The 22,270-nt window shown below is 37.2% G+C and overlaps 1 protein-coding gene across 1 annotated transcript; it reads right to left on the reverse strand.

Moving 5' to 3' along the window:
• Window positions 1-299: 299 nt before the first annotated feature.
• On the reverse strand, window positions 300-3,648 carry LOC131163766 (costars family protein). The gene is made up of 2 exons (XM_058120505.1): window positions 3,398-3,648; window positions 300-628 (listed from the first exon to the last, which is right to left on the reverse strand). The coding sequence occupies exons 1-2, from the start codon at window positions 3,476-3,478 to the stop codon at window positions 422-424; spliced, it is 288 nt and encodes a 95-aa protein (XP_057976488.1). The 5' UTR covers window positions 3,479-3,648; the 3' UTR covers window positions 300-421.
• Window positions 3,649-22,270: the final 18,622 nt, after the last annotated feature.

Raw genomic sequence — 22,270 nt, forward strand, 5'->3', positions numbered from 1 at the left:
GTTAGGAAACATATGATCTGGTGTTCCTCGTCAGAAAAGATCCATTTTCCATTAATCAATTGCTGAAAACCATGTAATGTATTCACAGGCAGACAAACCGCATGTCTCCGCATGAAAAAGGCTCACACAAAAAGAGCACAGGTGCATGGATTGAAAGATAATTCCCCTAATCAATTGATTTGTTGAAGGGCATCTATCTTCCCTCAGGCAATGGATGCACCAAGATGGACCATCCCAAAATTTTGTGGCAAGTGATAAAACATAAATTCCAAGCAAAAAACAACATAGAAAGTCAAATATTGAAGGGAAGCAAACAATACTGAATGGTTCATTTATAGTCAAACACGGAATGGGCATCAGATGAGGATATTAGTACACTTATCCCAAAAGGCAGCAGTGTGTAATGGCAGCAAACAACACATTATTTCTTTACAACAGAAGCACTTCCCACAGCCTCTGCTGTGGGAGAGGGTTTGAGGGTGATTTCCACATTATCATGAACTCCCTGAAGCAGTAGCTCACCATCATATGCGACAACTTTTCTTTTCTTTGCTGCTCTCAATGTGCCAACCAAGGCTTCGAATATATTTGCACATTTATCATCATTGAACAGCACACCGAATGTGACCTTTCAGCAGAAAATAAATTTTTAGGAGGAAAAAAAATTGGATACCCTAGTCTGGAGGCAGAAAAACCTAAAACATTCAATACAAACATTTAAAAAGATAAATAAAGATGAATTTCATGTAAACAGGTTCAAGAGCAGGCCTAGGCCTTGTCGAGCTCTGGTTTGGGAAATAATGCTGTATTGTAACATACTCCACAGGACATGACTGCAATATGAGGCTCTACGCAATCCATCCACCATTCGATATGCTCGTGCAATTGAACCTCTCTATCTCATGGTCAAGTCGCGAGTTAAGGATGGTAGGTGCAATACTTATACAGTTTCCATAAATCTAATTCCAAAGTAAAGAACAAAAATAAAATAAAAAGATGAAAAGCTTCTGCATTAAAGCAAAGCTAAAAGATATCAATCCTTCATCCCTGTGACCCACTCTATCCTTGAAATTGAGCCACATAGGCCTCATGGAAAAATTTTGGGGGGGTCAAGTATAAAAAATTTAAAATTAAAAGGTGCTTGGCAATATTTCTTAGCTCAATCAAGTTCTTTGGAAGGGAAATGCATAGGAACACAGATTAATGAACTAAATAATCAACAAAGTTTTCTCTTTTCAACTAAGACCATAACTAGGTAAATATTTTGCATTTACACTACATACATAGTTCATATAGAAGTACGAATTAGACTAACTTTCTATTGAATTTTATGAAAATCCTTTCGAGGCCGACTCTAATCAACATGGAAGCATGAAAAAAAGAAAAAATCAATCCTGAATGAATATACAACTATACTATGAATAAAGTAAAGCTATGTTCAGAGGCTGGACTGGAGTACCACCAAGTGGACCTAAAAATCCATATTCACCTCGAGATAATAAAACTAATTTAATTCTAAATAAGATTTGATGTACCTAATCTTTGGGTAACAATTAACTTAATTTCTTATGCTGAAAATTTTAAGTGCAACAATATTTTCACTTGAGTAGATGTGATCCCTTTAACAACTCTCAATTCCATAGAAACAAGGATAAATTTTCATTTGAATTCATGATGAAAATTAAATGCTAAAACTTCATCTGATCCAGCTATAAGATAATAAAACTAATCACTCATAAATAAACTTTTATTATCCTATAACAAGTCTCTTGCTATAAATTAATTCATTGCACATTTGAACAAGTATTCATAACCTATGTTTTTATTTATTTTTGAATTCAGATTTCTAACCTACTAGGACAAACTTCAATAACGACTTAATTTGCGTCATTTGTCAGCTCATTTTCTTATGCATCAAAATTCTCGTGCAATACACATAAATTAGCCTGGTTGTAGACTTTTAGCACATAAAAATGTGCATGAATCAATCTTTAGAGAATAGTATTTTAGTTAATCCAAACTTCAACTTTTTTCATTCGGCTCATTCTCAATTTTCAGTATTAGGTTTCATCATTCAAATCTTCTAACTAGATGTGTACATAGGAATGGAATGAAATTGGCATGCATGGAATCAAGTTTATCGCTAGATTTCGTCACACTTTTTATTTATATTTTCATTCTAGTCCATTCCTACCTCATTCAAGTCTACAAATCAAACCTATTGTGAAAGGTATTGTTATAACCCTTAATTGATCTGTCACAATGTATGAAGCAATTGTCTTACTGTTTGATTGGATCTCTATATGTTCCATACCTCCTCTCCAACCATTTACAACCTAAGAGGCCTCGAGGCATGAAACAATCGTGTCTCGCGAATTTCTTTCCCAAAATGAAGTGCCATAACCCATACTCATGTTTTAATATAAGCTGTTCCCTTTTACCCCCTTTTGTGCTTATTACAGTAAAATAGGATAAATTTATTAGCTTCATAAACATGCAGAAGCGGCTCTGAAGGGTCTGATGACACAAGCATACCAAAACAAAGACAAACAATGGCATCACCCCTCTAAAAAGTGGGGCACCCCAAACCAAACCTAGTTAACCAACAGCAATATAGTTGGCTATTATTGATCAATTTACACACACACAGACACGTGCACAGCCATTCCAAATACAAACAAAATACCAGCACAGTGATCTAATTCAACTGTATTAACTGAAGCTACAATCCAAACGGCTATTTGTAGGGAAAAAATTATATTAACATTCACTTTATAATATTGCATAAATACTTCAGACCACATAAGATGGGAAATAAAGAAAAAAATAAAAAATTAGTAGATGGTATAGCAACTTGCTAGAATGCCACACTTGCACACACCTGTGCTCACAAATATAAACTCAATTAACAGCAGCATTTCCCAGAATGTCAAATGAAAAACCACACTAACATAAAGAATTAAGTCTTTGGGTTAAAGATTCAGCTCATTGTCCAAGAACTAAGAATTTAACTACGAATGATCAATTAAATAAACGCTAAAAAAAAAAACTCTGCACTGGATCAAGAACAAACTTCCTACCACACCCATGAGCAAAGAAAACAACAAATATCATCCGATAAATACCCAGAAATCACGGGAGCATTACAGATCCGCCATTGACACAATTCCACTATCAAGATCTACACGACATTATTTAAGCATCGCATTTTTAAATTCTACGAACTTCAGCCTACGTACGGCAAATATCTTGTTCAAACATCGAAAGGAACATGACAAATTTGGATAAAAACAGAGAATGCCATCGTAGGAGAAGAGTTGATATTTTTCCCCTAGTAAATAAGTGTTGAATTAGATCTACAAAGATTTGAGGGTTTGTTGGTCAGATGAATATATACCTTGTAAGAACCATCTTGTTGGATCTTGCCAAGCCGCTTGATTTCTTCTTTGAGCCGCCCAACTTCTTCCTCTACGTTCATGGCTTGTGTGTTTGAAATCACTTGCTGAAAAATTTTCTGTTCAATGAGGTGCGGAAAAGATTTAAATGAGAAACTTTCCGGCAAATGAAAATGGAGAGAAACGCGAAGATTCTTTTATCAGTTAGAAGGAAGGTAAGGAAACCGGCTGCAAGTGGGTGAAGTTATGCTGTGTTTGGTAACGCACATTTATCTTTTGAATTTCAATTTGGCTGATTTTTTTTTTTTTTTTTTTGAAAAAACTAATATAATTTTATATTATATTTATTTCAATTTATACAAATTTATGATATGATATTTTGTTTAAATTTATACAAAATTCATGTGCAAAGTTTTTATTCCAAACTTTAGTACAAGGCAAGATTTCATTTCTTTTTTTAACAAAATTAGGTTTTGAGGAAAATAAGTTAAAGAGTGTTTTTTTTTTTTTTCGAGGGCAAGAGACATAATCTTTCCTAAAGTTTGGTAAAAAGACAAAGATCACCCTAAGGTTTTAAAATTTTCATAAACCTCTTTAAAGTTTCAAAAATGTCACAAGTCTCTCTTAATATTTTATTTTTTTGATACTTACATTGTTAGTATCGGAGGAGCCCATGGGTGGGCTTGATACATATTGGTGAACACCAACTTGACCCAAAAACTTAAGCCTATTGGGTTTTAGGTCCAACTATGTATATAAAAGCACCCATCATCCATTCAAAATTTTCAATGTGGGACAAACTCACAAGTGGAATTCTCAACAATCTCTCCCTCACTTGTGAGTTTTAACTGCTCCCCTTTGAACGGAAATCGTCTCCTTTATGGAGTAAGCCCAATTCCCTAATAGTTGCTCAAGTGGGCTTACCACTAACGTTTTACATGCGTCAGATTGCATTCCACGTGCCCCCGAATCAATCCTATCTCTCACTTCTTGACCCTACTCAGATCTGTCCGCAGCCTAGATGATCCTTATTGGCCTCGCCCACACACTTGGTCCTCCAATTGTTAGCACGTCAAGAGAATTAGTTTCACGTCTCAACTTTTAATGATGTCATTCACCTAGAGTTACGAACCTTCAACTCTGATATCACTTGTTAACACCGGAGGAGCCCATGGGTGAGATTGATACACATTGGTGAACATCAACTTGACCCAAAAGCTTAAGTCTATTGGGTCTTAAGTCCAATCATGTATATAAGTACCCATCATCCACTCAAATTTTTTAATGTGGGACAAACTCACAAGTGGAATTCTCAACATACACCCCTAAAAAGAAATGTCTTTTAACAAAATATAAGGAGAAGTTTGTGTCTTTTTGGTGGGGTTACAAATCTACCAAGCCTCTTACGAGTAGTTCGAGAGCTTGACTCAATAAGGACTCATTCAAGTTTGTTTAATATATAAATGAGCGAGTTCCAAGCCTAATTTTTTGGCACGACTTGTAAACATGTCATATGTGAACACAATCGAGCTCGACTCATTTTAACTCGTGATCAACTTGATAGCTAGCTTGAATGGACTCATTTATTAGGCTTGTTAAGGAGCTTGATAGTAAGCTTGTTAATACGTTATTAAGTTGGTCCAATCAAGTCTAATACTAACCCAATTGCCTAAGGAGAAAAGTACAAATTTTGGCCCTAGTAAAAAAGGTGGATGAAACAATTATTATTAGGTCATTTATAAAATTTCAACCCAAGCTCAAACCTAAGCTTGAGTTCGAGCCAATATTTTTAATCTTGAGTCAAGGTTGAGCCCGAGTCAAGCTTGAGCATGTTGAAGCTTGGCTTGGTTTGGCTTGTTTGCAACCCTATTTTTCTAGCAAATCTTAAGGGAAATTTATGAAATTCTTAAAATTTCAAGATAGACCCTTGAAATTATTAAAATCTCTAGAGATTTCAATGTTTTTTTGTCAAATCTCAGGAGATGTCAGTGTTCTTTATTTATTTTTAGATAAATTAAGTGTTCCATTTAAACAATTACTCATTTAGGTATGTTCCAAAAATAATTAAATGAAAATTTAATGTGACTTTAATCCATGAGATAATTTAGAATTTATGATTGGATATTTGACTATTTAATTTTTTAAACCCCACATAATATATGTCTTTAATGATATAATCAATAAAATGGTATCATATATATTATATTTAAAACATAATAAAAGTAAATTATAAGCATTTTTTCCCTATCTCTTATTCTATCTCAAGAGCTAAATTTTTTTCCATTCAATCGACTATTAATCTCTACCTAATTTCTAAAAATATGATTTTATTATATTATCAATTAATAGTTTGTACCATAGGATATGTATCATGCATGGAATTGTGAAGGAAGATTATAAAAATAATTTCATCAACTTAGAAAATATGCAATTAATAGAAATTGTACATTAGAATAAAATATGTATAGTCTGAATACCTCATCCTTGATTCTAAATTATTAGGGAATTCTTGAACATGCAAAACATGATGAAAAAAAAAGTTAAGAGGATGCAAGATATGATGCATCCAAAAGTTTAATCTCATTTTTAAAGATTTTCCCCAAAAAAATTTTTAAACCCTTAGCTAGATGTTTGCAAACAAATATACATATCCAAACTCAACTAAAAGATCATATGTTATTGGGTTGGGTTAGGATTGATGGGAATATAAAAGGATTGTTAATCTTTTAACACAACTTTAGTTTAATTGGATGAGTTGTAGGGTCATGCATAAAGCATTAATCCGTTTTGTCATCCTTCAAAAAGGATATTGCAATATGGTCTATATACTTTGAGGATAGTCATAAAAATGCTCCTCAAAATTCTAATAGAATAGAATACTAAAAATGATTTTCTCAATGAAAAGAACTGTCACATTAAGACTTAAAAATAAATATTTTTTGAATTATAGTAGAAGTATAATACAAATTTTTAGAAAAAAAGAAGCATAAACCTTATCATGTAGCGATATAAAGGAGAAAAATATGTGTGTGTATATGTCTAGTTTTTACAATGAACAAAATAGTAGATAAATAAATAGCACACTCCATTTCAAGTACAACCATTGACTAATTTATTTTCCTACTTTGCATATGATTTATGCTTGAAACAAAGTATATGATAGCCAAACACCTCTATAGTAAAACAAGGGATAGATAAAATGTAATTGAGTCAAACTTTTCATCCAAAAGAATCATTAATGTTTAAACTACTACAATATTGTGTTTCTTTGTGGTTGATAATTGTTGAATATTAAACTTCACAGTGGCAGCCACCTTCACCAACTCCAACCCACATTGGTTGAAATTAAGTCAGTCACCTCCACCAACCTATTAAATATTAACTTGGTCGGTAGCTGCCTTCACCAACTCTAGCCAATTCTATTGGAATTAATCTCCACCTACCATTCCCATCCACTACTATATATATGAAGATGTGTGTGTGTGTAATGTAGGGGTGAGCATAATTCGGGGAAAACCGAATGAATCGACCGAAATTGGTCTATTCGGTTTGGTTAAAAAAATCGATTCGGTCGGTTCGGTTATGCATTCCAACATTTCGGGGAATCAGGTTTCGGTTCGGTGAATAGAAAACATTAATTCAGTTAACCGATTAACCGAATTAATAATTAATTAAATTTTAAATTTAAATTAGTAAATGAAAATCCTGTTATTCTATATTTCTATTCCCTCTCACTCTCAGTCTCACACTCTCAATGCTCTCAGAAACTCAGAAGTCAGAAGGCCCTCCCTTACTGCCTCTCTCTTGCTCACCCGAGCTCAATCCACCACAGTTCGCACCACCATCTTCACGTGATGCTATCGCCTGCGCCCATCGCCATCGTCGTCGCTGGCCATCGTCACCAACTCACAAGCTCAATTTCATTCTCATTTTTATTCTCTCACAGTCTCGCGCAAAGAGCAGTTCACCCAGAACCACCCCGGCTCCTCCTCACTGGCATCAAGCTGGCCCGAGCCCAATCGTCTCCCTAACCAACCACCTCTCCTCCACATCAATCTCCACTTCTCAGTTCTCCGGTTCTCCCTCTTCACGAATCGCCTCTTCCTGGCTTCGCGGCTTAGCTTGAGCCCCTCTTCTAGTCTTCCCAATTCGTGACCCGTCCCAATCCCGAATCCTTCTTCGATCGGCTCTTCCCTCGCGTGGGCGTGGTGATGGATCTACACTCAGTGACTCAGGACTTCAAGGCTTCAACCTTCCCCCACCTTCCCTCGTTTCAGTTTGGATACACATACACATACACTAGTACACCTTGCCCCCTTCCTACTTCCCTCATTTCATGGTTAAAACCGGTTAACCGAATTACCCGAAAAATAAATTCGGTCCGGTTCGATTCGGTGAGGCCAAATGGTTTGGTCGGTTCGGTTAACAGTATTCTTTAACCAAAATTTTTGGTTAATTCGGTTAATTAACCGAATTTGGCCAAACCAACCGTTTGCTTACCCCTAGTGTAATGTATATGGTGTAGTAGAGGGAGAGTAATCGGTGAAAGAAGAAATTGTATTTTGAGAGTTCTCTGTATTTCTTCACATTATCATTGAAATCAAAGAGTGTTTGTGTACAATTGAGTGTTTCCTCATTGAGTTCAATCACAACCAGTGGCTGGGTGAGTCCCCTCCACCCATCAGTGGTATCAGAGCTCCAATGTTTGCCAAAATTCGCCAAACAAAGGCGAACAAAGAGGAATTCAAATTTTTTCCCAGATTTGAAGTTGATTGAAATCAATTTTTGAGCATATCATCACGTAGAATGCGTCAAGACAAGTCCATAGGTGAAAATCGCGTCTCAAATGGAGTCTAGAGGCCTTCCCACACGCTCACATGCACCAACAGTCAATACTGCGTTGTCGAGACATACTGCACGCGCCGACACGAGTGTTGACCAGCGACGTCACGCGCCTAACGCACTGACACGCACCTTCTTCACCTAACTGACGCGACCTAGCCCAAAAACCTGCAACCCAATTTAAGACCCGGCCTAGAAACTAGCAACCCGAACTGAAGATCCGCGAGCACGACCTGACTCGGAGACCAACCCACGTCCAGATCCGCAAATCGTCATGACACGAGGCTCTCCCAAAAGATGCCACGTGGCCTAACGACGCTAATTGGTGCTGTTAATATACCATTAAGAAAAGATGGCCTAGCCAAACTGGTCTAGAATAGTTTTTTGGTCGGTTTAATGTTATTTGGACTCGTTCTTTGCTTCCCAAAATCGGTTCGTGAAGGTTTTTGAGCTTGTGAACACACTGGTGGCATTAAATTTGCCAAAGTCCATCCCCAACATTCTATTTTGATATATATCAAACCCGATGGCTAACGACACTGCACAAACGGTCATTCCAAAGTTGACAAAGGACAATTTCGACAATTGGTGCATTCAAATGAGATCCATGTTAGGTGCTCAAGATGTCATGAACATCATTGAATATGGGTACAAAGAAGCCCCATCAAAAGAAGTTGAAGCATCTATGTCTTATGCTCAACGAACAACTCTCCATGCCGATCGGAAAAGGGATTGCAAAGCCAAGTTCATAATCTACCAGGGCTTTGATGAATCCACCTTTGAAATTATCGCCTCCGCCAAGACGTCCCAAGAAGTCTGAAATACTCTCCACCGGAGATACAAAGGAGTCGAGCCGACAAAGTGAAGAGGATTCACCTCCAAACTTTATAAGGTGAATTCAAATCCTTGCAAATAAAGTCGTCTGAATCCATTGCAAAGTACTATACTCGGGTAATGGTTGTCTCAAACCAGTTGAGGAGAAATGGAGAAAATCTCATAAACATGAGGAGATGTGAGAAATTTTTCAATCTTTAGATCCAAAATTTGACTACATAGCCGTCACGCTGAAAGAAACAAAAGATCTGGAGACCATGTTTGTAGAAGAGCTCGTAGGATCTTTACAAGCTCATGAGCAGAAGGTGAACAAAAGAAGTGATAGTGAGTCATTGGAACAAATCCTATAGTCAAAACTATCTTTGATTGATGGGAGACATAAGCAAGGAGGGATCTCGTACTGAGGATAAACGCGAGGTCAAGGATCTCATGGAAGAGGATATGTATATACTGAATCCAGAGGAAGAGGCCAAGGTGGACAAAGAGGACATGGACAAAAGAACAACGTCCCACGACAAAGAGTACGCGGAAGAAGAGGTGGCGGTACAACAACCATTAGGATATTGATAAAAGAAACATTGAGTGCTATAACTGCCATAAGTTTGACCACTATAGTAACGAGTGTTGGGGGCGACAACAAGAAAATGTAAGCGAGGAGGCTAACCTTGCCGAAATTGAAGATGTAGTTGGAAAGTCATTGATGCTAATGGCGCACAGCTCAATCTAGGACCAAAGTATCTAGTACCTCAACTCTGGAGCCAACAACCATATGACTGGCAGAAAGAACCTATTCATTGAATTTGATGAGAAAGTTCAAGGGGAGATCTCTTTTGGCGATCTCTCTAGAGTCCCGGTGTCATGACCTGAAAATTTTGCTATATACATATTTTATATGATATGATATGTCTGCTCTGATAGCAAATATAATATACACATAATCAACCCGGCCCAAAGTGGGGTATAGGGGATATACCTGTCCATAAATACATACTATCACTGCTGCAGAAAACATAATGTCTCTAAGTCTCATATACAATACCAGGGTGCTACACCTCCATACTTATACGTCCTCAAAAATCTATAAAAATATTCTAGGTATTGTACAAAACATATCCTCAACTCTAAAACACTTAACCTGAAACCAAGGCAATACCACAACCTCCACTACCTCGCAGCTTGCTCCGCCTATCTACCTAGATCTCCTAAAATGTTTAAATTCTTGGGGTAAGAAACCTCTCGGTAAGTGGAATAAGTTAATATCAGTATGTGGCAGATGAGTTTTATATAATCAAAACATAGCTAGTAGTTCAACTGTAACTATAAAAACATCTTTGTGTATATACATATAACATAATTCACACCTATGTCATTTCAAATGCACATTTTCTATTGGAACATACTTTTAACTATGATAAATAATTCTGCTTTCATAAATCTATGTATGTATATAACTGTGAAAACTTCCTTGGATGGATAATTGTAATCATGAATTAATCCCGCATGACTGGGTTGTGCAACCCGTAGGCTAGACTTAATCGTGATTGGCCTACCAAGTTAAGTCAAATTGTATCTGTAACTGTAACTATAAGTACGATTGGCCTACCCAGCCTGGTCCGGACTCCAGTGGGATCCTCTACTCTCCTCTGGCATAATTGACTAATTACCAACACTTTATCTGAAGGTGTGGTTGCACTACTATAAGTGTATAACAATGGTACCGTACTCTCTGTAAATCTTTGGTCCATCGGGGTTCTAATACTATATAATATTATCTATAAATATTACTGTGTTACCATGATTTTGTATAAATTATAATACCATGATTTTGTATAAACTGTAATACCATGATTCTATATAAATTTGTAATATCATGGTTCTATAAAAATTATAATACTATGAATATGTATAAAATTGTATATCATGGTTTTGTATAAATTTGTAATATCATGGTTTTGTACAAATCTGTAATACTATGAATCTATGTAAAACTATATATCATGGTTCTGTATAAATCTATAATATCATGATTCTGTAAAATATGTAATATTATGATTCTGAATAAAATTGTATATCATGGTTCTCTATAAATCTGTAATATCATGGTTCTGTAAAATATGTAATACTATGATTATGTATAAAACTGCATATCAACTCTATATTTAAAACTATAATTTCTCATGCCACCCAATTTGTGATACCCCATGGAAGAAAGGATTAAAAAAGATTTGATGTTACGACCCATATCACAAGGTGTACCTTTTTTTTCGGGAACCTTCCCATAAGAACTCCAAGGTTAAGCATGCTTGGCTTGGAGTACTTTTGGGATAGGTGACCTTCTGGAAAGTTTTCTTAGGAAGTGTGTGAGTGAGGACAAAACACATTAAAAAGGATACGTGTTGGTCTGTGAGGCCATTCATTAGTCCGATAAGGCTTGCCCCCTGTTGTCTGGTACAGGTGGAGGAGGAGAGACACAATGCTCCCTGACAAACCCAGGTTGGGGTGTCACAAAATGATATTAGAGCAATTACCCAACCGGAAGTGTGATGAGATTCACATCGCCTAGGTTTGGAAATGTGTCTTTGCAATGAGGACGTTGTGTTCTATAAGTGGGAGAGAATGTGATACCCCGTGGAAGAAAAGCTTAAAAAGGATTTGATATTACTACCTATATCAACAAGGTGTACCTTTCTTTTCGAGAGCCTTCCATATGAACTCCACGGTTAAGTGTGCTTGACTTGGAGTAATCTTGGGATGGGTGACCTTTCGGAAAGTTTTCTCAGGAAGTGTGTGAGTGAGGAAAAAACACACCGAAAAGGACATGTGTTGGTCTGTGGGGTTAGTCATTAGTTTGATGAGGCCTACCCCCTGTTGTCTGGTCCAGGTGGAGGAGGTGAGACGTAGTGCTCCCTGGCAGACCCAGGTTGGGGCGTTACACAATTTAAGCGGCATTCAAAATATAATAATCTGTATAAAAAAATTGTATTTTCCTTGCTGTATGGGATAAACTATAATTCTCTGATGTAACATAATATTATACTTATCTCTAGGGTTTATCTGAATCCCATATACCAAGCTTTTCCCAAAATACGTACATATACATAAAACTATAATTTTCATACCCATAACTTTCATACTTTGTATTATTCAAACATTTATACTTTATAATACTGTAATCGCATGCTATACTTTAATCGGTACAATTATCTAAAATAACTGACTTAACTTATTCCCCTTACCTGTATCATGGAGTTATGCTTGTAGGGAACCCAAAATTGTGCCTGTGGCGTTCACACAAATCCTTTAGCCAAATATCCTAATTCAATTAGCTCAACCCTAGAATATTTACCCTTTTAATACTCTTAAGCCCATATTCTTCCAATACTTAATTAAACCTGAAAAACAACTTTCTTACCCCAGGTTTGGAGTGGTTCTTGGGAAGTCTGAAGAGTGAAATCGCTCCGACTAAACAACGGAGAATCGTAGCAGGGATTCCGAAATCACATTAATCCTTCCATTTGGGTTGAAGTCGGGCAAAAATCAAAGAGAGAGAGAGTATGGAGGCCATAGCCCTAAGAGAGAGGGAGAGAGAGGAGAGAGTTTAATATTTTAAACATAAAAATGATCTTTACCCTTTATATAGGCTGCTGGCACAGAGGAAATCGTCGACGATTTCCCTAGAACCGTCGACGGTTTGGCCTTTTTAACCGAACCTTTTCTACTATTTACCATTACCTGACTACAGTAACTCGAAACCATTAACGGTTTTCCTGGGCTTGACAAAATCGTCGACGATTTGACACTTAAAATGCTCTCGGTAGTTGTAACCGTCAACAGTTTTCTGAGATAGCCTTAAACCGTCGACGGTTTGGACCTATGCCAAACCAACTTCTTTTTTTCCTTTATTATTTCATTAATTACTATTTTCTGGGTCTCTACATCCTCCCATCCTTATAAAAATTTTGCCCTCAAAATTTGCTAATCGAGGCTTATACCATCAACTGAAAAACAAACCACCAAATCTTTATTAATTACCCTCACTTATGGCGGAGGAATACCGTGGTTACATAAAACTCTCTAGGAGATTACAAATAACCACAAAAAAAGCTCTCCCAAAGCCACTCAAAACATAAACCTATTACATAACCTGCATAAAACCTACTTATATACAATGGATACATCCCTAAATTATCACCTTCTTTGGCTAATGTCAGGCCCCATCAAATAGATGTGGGTACTTCTGATGCATTTCCTCCTCCAACTCCTACGAAACTTCCTCAACTGCATGATTTCTCCAAAGTACTTTTACCAGTGGGATTTTTTTGGTGCGTAGCTCTTGTTCTTTATGATCTAATATCTGAACTGGAACTTCTTCATACGATAAAGTATCTCCAAGTTCTAGTGCCTCATAACTTATAACATGTGATGTATCTGAGACGTATTTCTTCAACATAGATACATGAAATACGTCGTGGATTCTAGATAACGCTGAGGGTAACACTAACTTGTACGCAATTGGACCGATTCTTTCCAGTATCTCAAATGGCTCAATGTATCTAGGGCTAAGCTTACCCTTCTTCCAAAATCTCATTACTCCTTTCATTGGTGCAATTCTCAAAAACACATTATCTCCTACACCAAATTCTAGTGCTCATCGACGGGTGTCTGTGTAGCTTTTCTGTCCAATCTAAGCTGTTTTAATTCTATCTCTGATGAGTCTGACCTTATCATAAGTCTATTGTACTAACTCTGGTCCTAAAATCTGTCTTTCACCTACTTCATCCTAGTATAGTGGAGTTCAGAACTTCTGACCATATAGTGCTTTATATGGTGTCATTTCAATACTCATTTGATAGCTATTGTTATAATAAAACTCCACTAGTGGTAGATACTAAATCGAGCTGCCCCCAAAATCTAACACACGGGCTCGTAGCATATTTTCCAATATTTGTACGATTCTCTCTGTCTGTCCATCGGTCTGAGGATGAAAGGTCGTGCTAAAAGCCAAATGGAAGCCAAAACTCTCTGTAAGCTCTTCCAGAACTAAGACGTAAAGTGTGGGTCTCAATAAAAAATGATGGACATAGGCACGCCATGCAGTCTGACTATCTCCTGTATATATAGCTCTGCCAATCTACCCATGGAGTAGTTAACTCTGATGGGAAGAAAATGGGCAGTCTTCATCAATCAATCCACAATGACCCATATAGCATTTTGCCCCTGCTGTGCTGGTGGCAATCCTGTGACCAAGTCCATGGAGATATGCTCCCACTTCCATCCCGGAATATGAAGTGGTTGCAATGATCATGCTGGCCTCTAGTGCTTAGCCTTTATCTGTCGGCAAGTCAAACAATATTCTACATATCGGGCTATTTCTCTTTTCATATTGCTCCACTTGAAGGATTTTCGCAAATCCTTGTACATTTTTGTACTTCCTGGATGTACCGTATACAAAGAATGGTGTGCCTCTTCCAAAATGGTCTTTTTAATTTCAGCATCATTCGGTACGCACAACCTATTATGAAACCTCAGAGCTCCAACATCTAAAATATTAAAATTGGCTCCCTGTCCACTCTGCACTCTATCTTTAATCTTTACCAATTCTACATCTTGCATCTGTGCAATCTTAATTCTCTCTAGTAGAGTTGCCTAAAGCACCAGAATAGCAATAAATGGCTGGTGATCTCCCTCTACCAGCTCCATACCAAGTTTTTCCAAGTCCATTCTAATCCGATGTTGCATCACCACTGTTGATATTGAGGCACTTCCTGACTTCCTACTCAAGGCATCAACTACCACATTAACCTTTCTTGGGTGGTAACTGATGGTGCAGTCATAATCCTTTATCAATTCCAGCCATCTCCTCTGCCTTATATTTAACTCCTTCTGTGTGAAGAAATTCAAACTCTTATGATCTGTAAATATTTCAAATCTCCCCATGTACAGATAATGCCTCTAGATTTTTAGTACATATACCACTGCAACCAACTCCAAATCATGTGTCAGGTAGTTCTTTTCATATTCTTTAAATTTATGAGAAGTATATGCAATAACCTTCCCTTATTACATCAAGACACACCAGAATCCCTTCTGATATGTGTCATTGTATATCACAAATCCACCATCTCCTAATGAACAGACAAAACTGGTGCAGTAACAAGTCACTACTTCAATTCCTCGAAACTTTGCTCACAATCACTGGTCCACTCAAACTTCACATTTTTTCTCGTCAACCATGTTAGAGGACCCAATAGTATGGAAAAATCCTTCACAAACCTCCGATAGTATCCTATCAGGCCCAAGAAACTCCTAATTTTATGTACATTTCTCGGTCTCGCCCAATTCACTACTGCCTCTATCTTGTTTGGATATACTAAAATGCCATCTTGGGAGATTACATGTCTGAGGAATGTAACTTTCTTCAGCCAGAATTCACATTCCTTGAATTTAGCGTATAACTTTTTTTTTATCAGTATCTGAAGAACTATCCTCAAATGTGTCTCATGCTCCTCGGGGCTCTTTGAATAGACCAGAATATCATCGATGAAACCCACTACAAACTAGTCTAGATACTCATGGAAAACCTTATTCATCATATTCATGAATACAACAGGAGCATTCGCCAGTCCGAATGACATGGCCAAAAACTCATAATGGCCATACCGAGTTCGGAATGCTGTCTTTGAAACATCCTCTGCCTTGACCTTCACTTGATGGTACTCGGATCGAAGATCAATCTTTGAGTAAACCAATGTTCCTTGGAGCTGATCGGACAAATCATCAATACAGGGAAGAAGATACTTATTTTTAGTTGTCACTTTATTTATCTCTCTGTAGTCGATACACATCCTCATCGTCTCGTCTTTCTTCTTCAAAAATAGAATCGGCTCTCCCCAAGGTGACACACTGGGCCTAATAAACCCCTTATTCAGTAATTCATGTAATTGTTCTTTTAACTCTCTCAATTTTATTGGATCCATTCTATAGGGAGCTTTAGATATCGGTGCCTTCCATGGGAGTAGGTCAATGGAAAATTCAATCTCACGGTCGGGAGGCCATCCTGGTAAATCTCCTGAGAAGACATCTGAAAAACTCCCTTACTATTGGAATATCTGCAAGTTTTAATTCTCCCCCTCGCATTTCCTTTACACAAGTTATATATCCTTGACATCCGTCTAGCAGTAGTCTCCTCACTTGTATAGCTGACAATAACTGTGGCAGGGAGCGCACACACGACCCCACAAATCTATACTCCTGCTCCCTAGGAGGTCTGAATACCACTTCTTTCTTATGACAGTCGATGCTAGCATAGTTGGCGGCTAGCCAGTCCATTCCCAAAATCATATCGAATCCATGCATGTCAAATACCACTAGATTGGCTAGTAGCATTTTCCCCTTGAATATCCACTAGATAGTCTTTAAGCACCCTTCTACATATCACTGCTAATCCCATCGGTGTGGCTACTGATAGTTCGGTGTCTAACATCTGAGTTTCTATCCCATATAACTTAATGTACGCCAGAGACACAAAATAATGAGTGGTCCCTGAATCAAACAAAACAACAGCTTTATTTAAAAACATAGAAATAATACTTGTCATCACATCATCAACCACCTCTGTATCCCCTGGTGTCAATGCATAAACTTGCACCAGGGTGGCGTTCCTCTATTGGTTGTCTGGGGGTGCTTGATATCTTCCTCGATAACAATTAGGCACAGGTGCATTGTTCAATGGCTCATGACATACCCGTGCAATGTGTCTGAGTTTATCGCACCGATAATAGACATTCTCTCCAACCCAGAATTCCCCTACATGCCTCTGACCACACCTAGTACAAATAGGAGGTGTTGGCTCACCCTAAGGGGACTCAACGTCCCACTACTTGCCATTGGCCCCCATCATATCTCCTTTTCTGACCTTGACTGGTGCCTGTTCAGAAATCAGGAGGCATAGGCCTCTTCCTCTGACTCTTTACTCTGGCACCTCTTTGTAGGCTAGTCTCTATCACTATAGTTTTATCCACTAGCTTTAAAAAATTTTACACTTGGAATGCCACCACTTGCTCATAAATGCTTTGTCTCAGGCCTTCCTCGAACTTCCTTGCCTTTTTCTTCTGATCCGACATCATGTATGTGGCAAACTGGGATAGCTCAATGAATCTGGCTGCATACTGCTAGACCGTTAAGTGTCCCTGAGTCAAATTGAGAAATTTCGCCGCTTTAGCATTTTTGGTAGTAGCGGGGAAATACCGCTCGAAGAATATGTGCTTGAAGTGGCACCAAGTCAAAGCTAACGGCATTGGCCTCTGCTTCTCCAGCAACGTCACTGACCTCCACCAGCGTTTAGCTTCCTCTGTCAACTTAAAAGTAGCGAATAAAACTTTTTGCTCCTTGGTGCACGGGAGAACTGCCAACGTCTCCTCTATCTCTTGGACCTAGTTCTCTACCACAAATGGGTCGGCTCCTCCAGAAAATAACGGGGGATTCATTCGAGTGAACTGCTCGATGGTACAACTCTGGTGAGCTAGAGGGCAGCCCTGTTCCCCTGAATTTCTTGTTATCTCAGTCATTACTTGATGGGTGACACTGCGTAATACTGTCTCTGAATCACTGCCACCCATATTGGAAGGCTCCATATCATCAACACCACCAATATTCTTATTACCATCCTCAGGGTCCATTCTGAAAATAGAACAACATAGTCTGAGAATCCTATTTTCATAACACTACTAATACATTAATCTAAATATGAACCATAAAATACCATTTTACCACCAATCCACTCAACACCCTTATCCCTAATTTAAGGTTCAGTCTTACCACTCAGAAATAAAGACAGACAATAATTTACCATGACTTTCCTGAAATCGTCACCCCAGGAAAAACATAGAAATCGTCACAAAATTCCTGTCTCCAGGCTATAGGACGAAACCGTAAATTCTCATCTTAACCTCCAACAATGACTTATTGATGTCTTAAACTACTCATTTCCTATCCTCATCAAGATCCACTCCTATACTCTGGTATTACTTTTCGCTACGCACTAAAGTTTACAGAACTTAACAACCTAGGCTCTGATACCAAATTGTCATGACCCGAAAATTCTGCTCTATATTTATATACGTTTTTTATATGATATGATATGTCTGCTTTGATACCAAATATAATATACACATAATCAACCCGGACCAAAGTGGGGTACCGGGGATATACCTGTCCATAAATACATATTATCACTGCTGCGAAAAACATAATGTCTCTAAGTATCATATACAATACCAGAGCGTTATACCTCCATACTTATACATCCCCAAAAATCTATAAAAATATTTTAAGGATTATACAAAATATATCCTCAACTCTAAAACACTTACCCAGAAACCAGGGTAGTAACACAACCTCCTCTACCTCAGAGCTCGCTCCGCTTGTCTGTATGGATCTCCTAAAATGTTTGAATTCTTAGGGTGAGACACCTCTCAGTAAGTGGGAATAAGTCAATATCAGTGTGTGGAAAATGAGTTTTATATAATCAAAACATAGCTATTAGTTCAATTGTAACTGTAAAAACATCTTTGTGTATATACATATATCATAACTCACACCTATGTCATTTCAAATACACATTTTATATTGGAACATACTTTTAACTATGATAAATAATGTTGCTTTCATAAATCTATGTATATATATATATATATATGTGTGTGTGTGTGTGTGTGTGTGTGTGTGTGTGTGTGTGTGAAAACTTCCCTAGATGGATAACTGTAATCATGAATTAACCCCGCATGACTGGGTTGTTCGGCCCGTAGGGTGGACTTAACCGTGGTTGACCTACTAGGCTAAGTCAAACTGTATCTGTAACTGTAACTATGAGTACAATTGCCCTACCCAGCCTGGTCCGAACTCCAGGGGGATCCTTTAGTCTCCTCTGGCATAATTGACTAATTACCAACACTTTATTTGAGTGTGTGGTTGCACTGCTATAACTGTATAGCAACAGTACCGTGCTCTCTGTAAAACTCTGGTCCATCAGTGTTCTGATACTATATAATACTATTTATAAATATTACTGTGTTACCATGATTTTTTATAAACTATAATACCATGATTCTGTATAAACTGTAATACCATGATTCTGTATAAATATATAATATCATGGTTCTATAAAATTTGTAATTCTATGAATCTGTATATCATGGTTCTGTATAAATATGTAACATCATGGTTCTATACAAATCTATAATACTATAAATCTGTGTAAAACTGTATATCTTGGTTCTGCATAAATCTGTAATATCATGGTTTTTTAAAATTTGTAATAATATGATTATGTATATTATTGCATATCATGGTTCTGTAAAATCTGTAATAATATGATTCTATATAAAACTGTATATCATGGTTCTGTATAAATCTGTAATATCATGGTTCTGTTCCTTGCCCTAGGTTTGGAGTAGTGCTAAGAAGTCTAAACAGAGAAATTGCTCTAGCTAAACAGCGGAGAATCATATTAGGGATCCTGAAATCACGTTAATCCTTCCATTCGGACTGAATCCGGGTGAAAATTGAAGAGAGAGAGTAAGGAGGCTGCAACCCTAAGAGAGAGAGAGAGAGAGAGAGAGAGAGAAAGAGAGAGAGAGAGAGAGAGAGAGAGAGAGAGAGAGAGAGAGAGAGAGAGAGAGAGAGAGAGAGAGAGATAAAGATAGTGAGGAGAGTTGATATTTAAAACATAAAAATGATCTTTACCCTTTATATAGGCTATTGGCATAGGGGAAACCGTCGACGGTTTCCCTAGAACCGTCATCGGTTTGTCCTTTTTAACCAAACCCTTTCTACTATTTTACCATTACCTGGCTGCAGTAACTCGAAACCATTGACGGTTTTCCTGGGCTTGACAAAACCGTCGACGATTTGGACCTGTGCCAAACCAACTCCTTTCTTTCCTTTATTATTTCATTAATTACTATTTTCCAGGTCTCTACACCCGGTCCGAGGGAGAGGAGATGTTCTTGTTAATTTAGATGTACTCCCAAGAGAAGGGGTGAATTGGGTATTTCAAAATTATTTAAGTTTATTTTACTGCTTAATCCCTATTTCAATATTTAACCAAATAATCACAGGAGTTTGAAATTAATTCAAATTATTATCTCAATAAACTCAATTGTACCCAATTAATTTTCAAGTGCGTGTAATATTAATCAACAAACAAGCATGCGAAATTGATAATGAAATGCAAGTGGAAATTAAAACGAGTTAAGGAAAGAGAGAAGGCAAACACGATTTACGAGGTTCGGCCTACCCCAGCCTACGTCCTCGCCTTGAGTAACCCACTCAAGGATTCCACTAAAAAAACCTCTCCTTTAACTGGGACAAAGCTTCCTATACAATCCACTGCTTACAAGAGGCGTAACTTCCTTCTCAATCCCGTTTCACAACCCAAACCGTGTATGTAAACTGAAATTACAATTTCTTCAAAAACTCAAATGCTTCTACACAAAGCTCGTGAGCACAATATAGATCTAATACATACTCATATGATAAAAGTTGAAGCTCAATGTGTGAGTGTGATATTCAATAATATTTCTTGAAATAAGTGATGAATGATCGTTATATATGTATGACAAAGATGCTCTAATGATCTAATCAACTATATGATTTTTTTTTAATTATTTGAATAGTAGGTATAGTTCGGAAATTTAACTCAGATTTATGATCTTCACAAAAATTACTTGAACAATTGATTTTCAGTACAGATCAAAACTATAGTCTTTATCAAAATACTTAGTCAATAAGTTTTCTCTAGAACATTAAATCAGATATTTAAATAAATACACTAAGATGAAATCTTTGAATAAATAATAAGCTTGATAGTTTTTCAAAGAATTGAAGCCTTAACAAAAAAACTTTTCTCAGATAATGATCTTTCACAAAAAGTATATATAATTAATAACTCAAGATCAATCTCTCAAATAAAATATTCAAGAATGCGTTTGTGAAAAAAAAAATCTTTGAGAATAAACCAACAAAATAGTTTGATCACCAAATCTCAATACCCAAGTTGTTTGCGCAATATTTGCTGGAACGCCTTTTGAAAATCAACACAACCCAAGCTTAGATTTGATGTGAATGCTTTGAAATCGCAGGCAAGGGCTTAGCAATATGTTCAATGCTTTCTAGAGATGTGTATACGTTCAAAGCTCCCAATGATATGCAAAAAGTGAGGCACTAGGGTTTTTAGGTTAGTTTTATAAGAGTTCTCAAGTTTTGATCAAATTCTGGCCGTTGGATCAAGTTAAAAATAATAGTTTTCGTTCGTGTCCATGCTGAATAGCGTTTCAATGTCCGATCTTCATCGACAAATGGGTAAGTTCTTCGACAAGTGTATAACACTCGTTCGTCGACGAAAGCAATGTCTAAACTTTTTGGACTCTCGGTATTTGTTCGTCAACGGGACAACACTGTTCATTGATGAGTGGCCTTCATACGTTTGTCGACGAGGCCATTGGGTTCGTTGATAAGGCCTCTAAAATTTGCCGCAAAAAATTTCTTTCAACCTAGACTAATGTAAATGAATTTTTCATGAAATACATTAGTCCTAAGGTCTATCTAAGGTATATTTGAGCTTCGAGTTATATCATATAAAATATGTAAATACATTCAATTCTAAATACCCATTCCCAATGAAGATCTTGATCTTGAACCTTGCTTCCTCATCCTTTCATTCCTCTAGTTCCATGGATTGTGCTAAGTGGTGTGTACTTTAGGTTCCTCGTGGCTTCCATACAAATTCACCGTTTGTGTATTCTAAATCATGATCCTGTTCACAAACTCAATTGCACAGGTCAAATACCAAGTGATTTGTCATTATCAAAACAAGATTGGACTCATAGAGTCAACAATTCTGATTAAGTGGAACACCGGAGATCACGCTTACATCTCCAACATCTGTTATGTTCTAGACATGAAGCCCAACATCCTGAGTCTCGGATAGCTTGTGGAGAAAGGCTACCAAATTAGCCTTAGATATCAGTAGATGGTGATATCAGACGTTGGAGGTAAGCTTGTCATTCGAGTCACTATGGCAAAGAATTAGATGTTCTCTCTCGCCATCTATCATAACACGCCAATATGTCTAAGTGTCATCATCAACAATAAGGATTGGTTGTGGCATATGAGGTTTGGACACCTCAACTTTGAAAGCT

This window comes from Malania oleifera, chromosome 9 (assembly GCF_029873635.1).
Source record: "Malania oleifera isolate guangnan ecotype guangnan chromosome 9, ASM2987363v1, whole genome shotgun sequence".
In the NCBI taxonomy this organism is placed as follows: Eukaryota; Viridiplantae; Streptophyta; class Magnoliopsida; order Santalales; family Ximeniaceae; genus Malania; species Malania oleifera.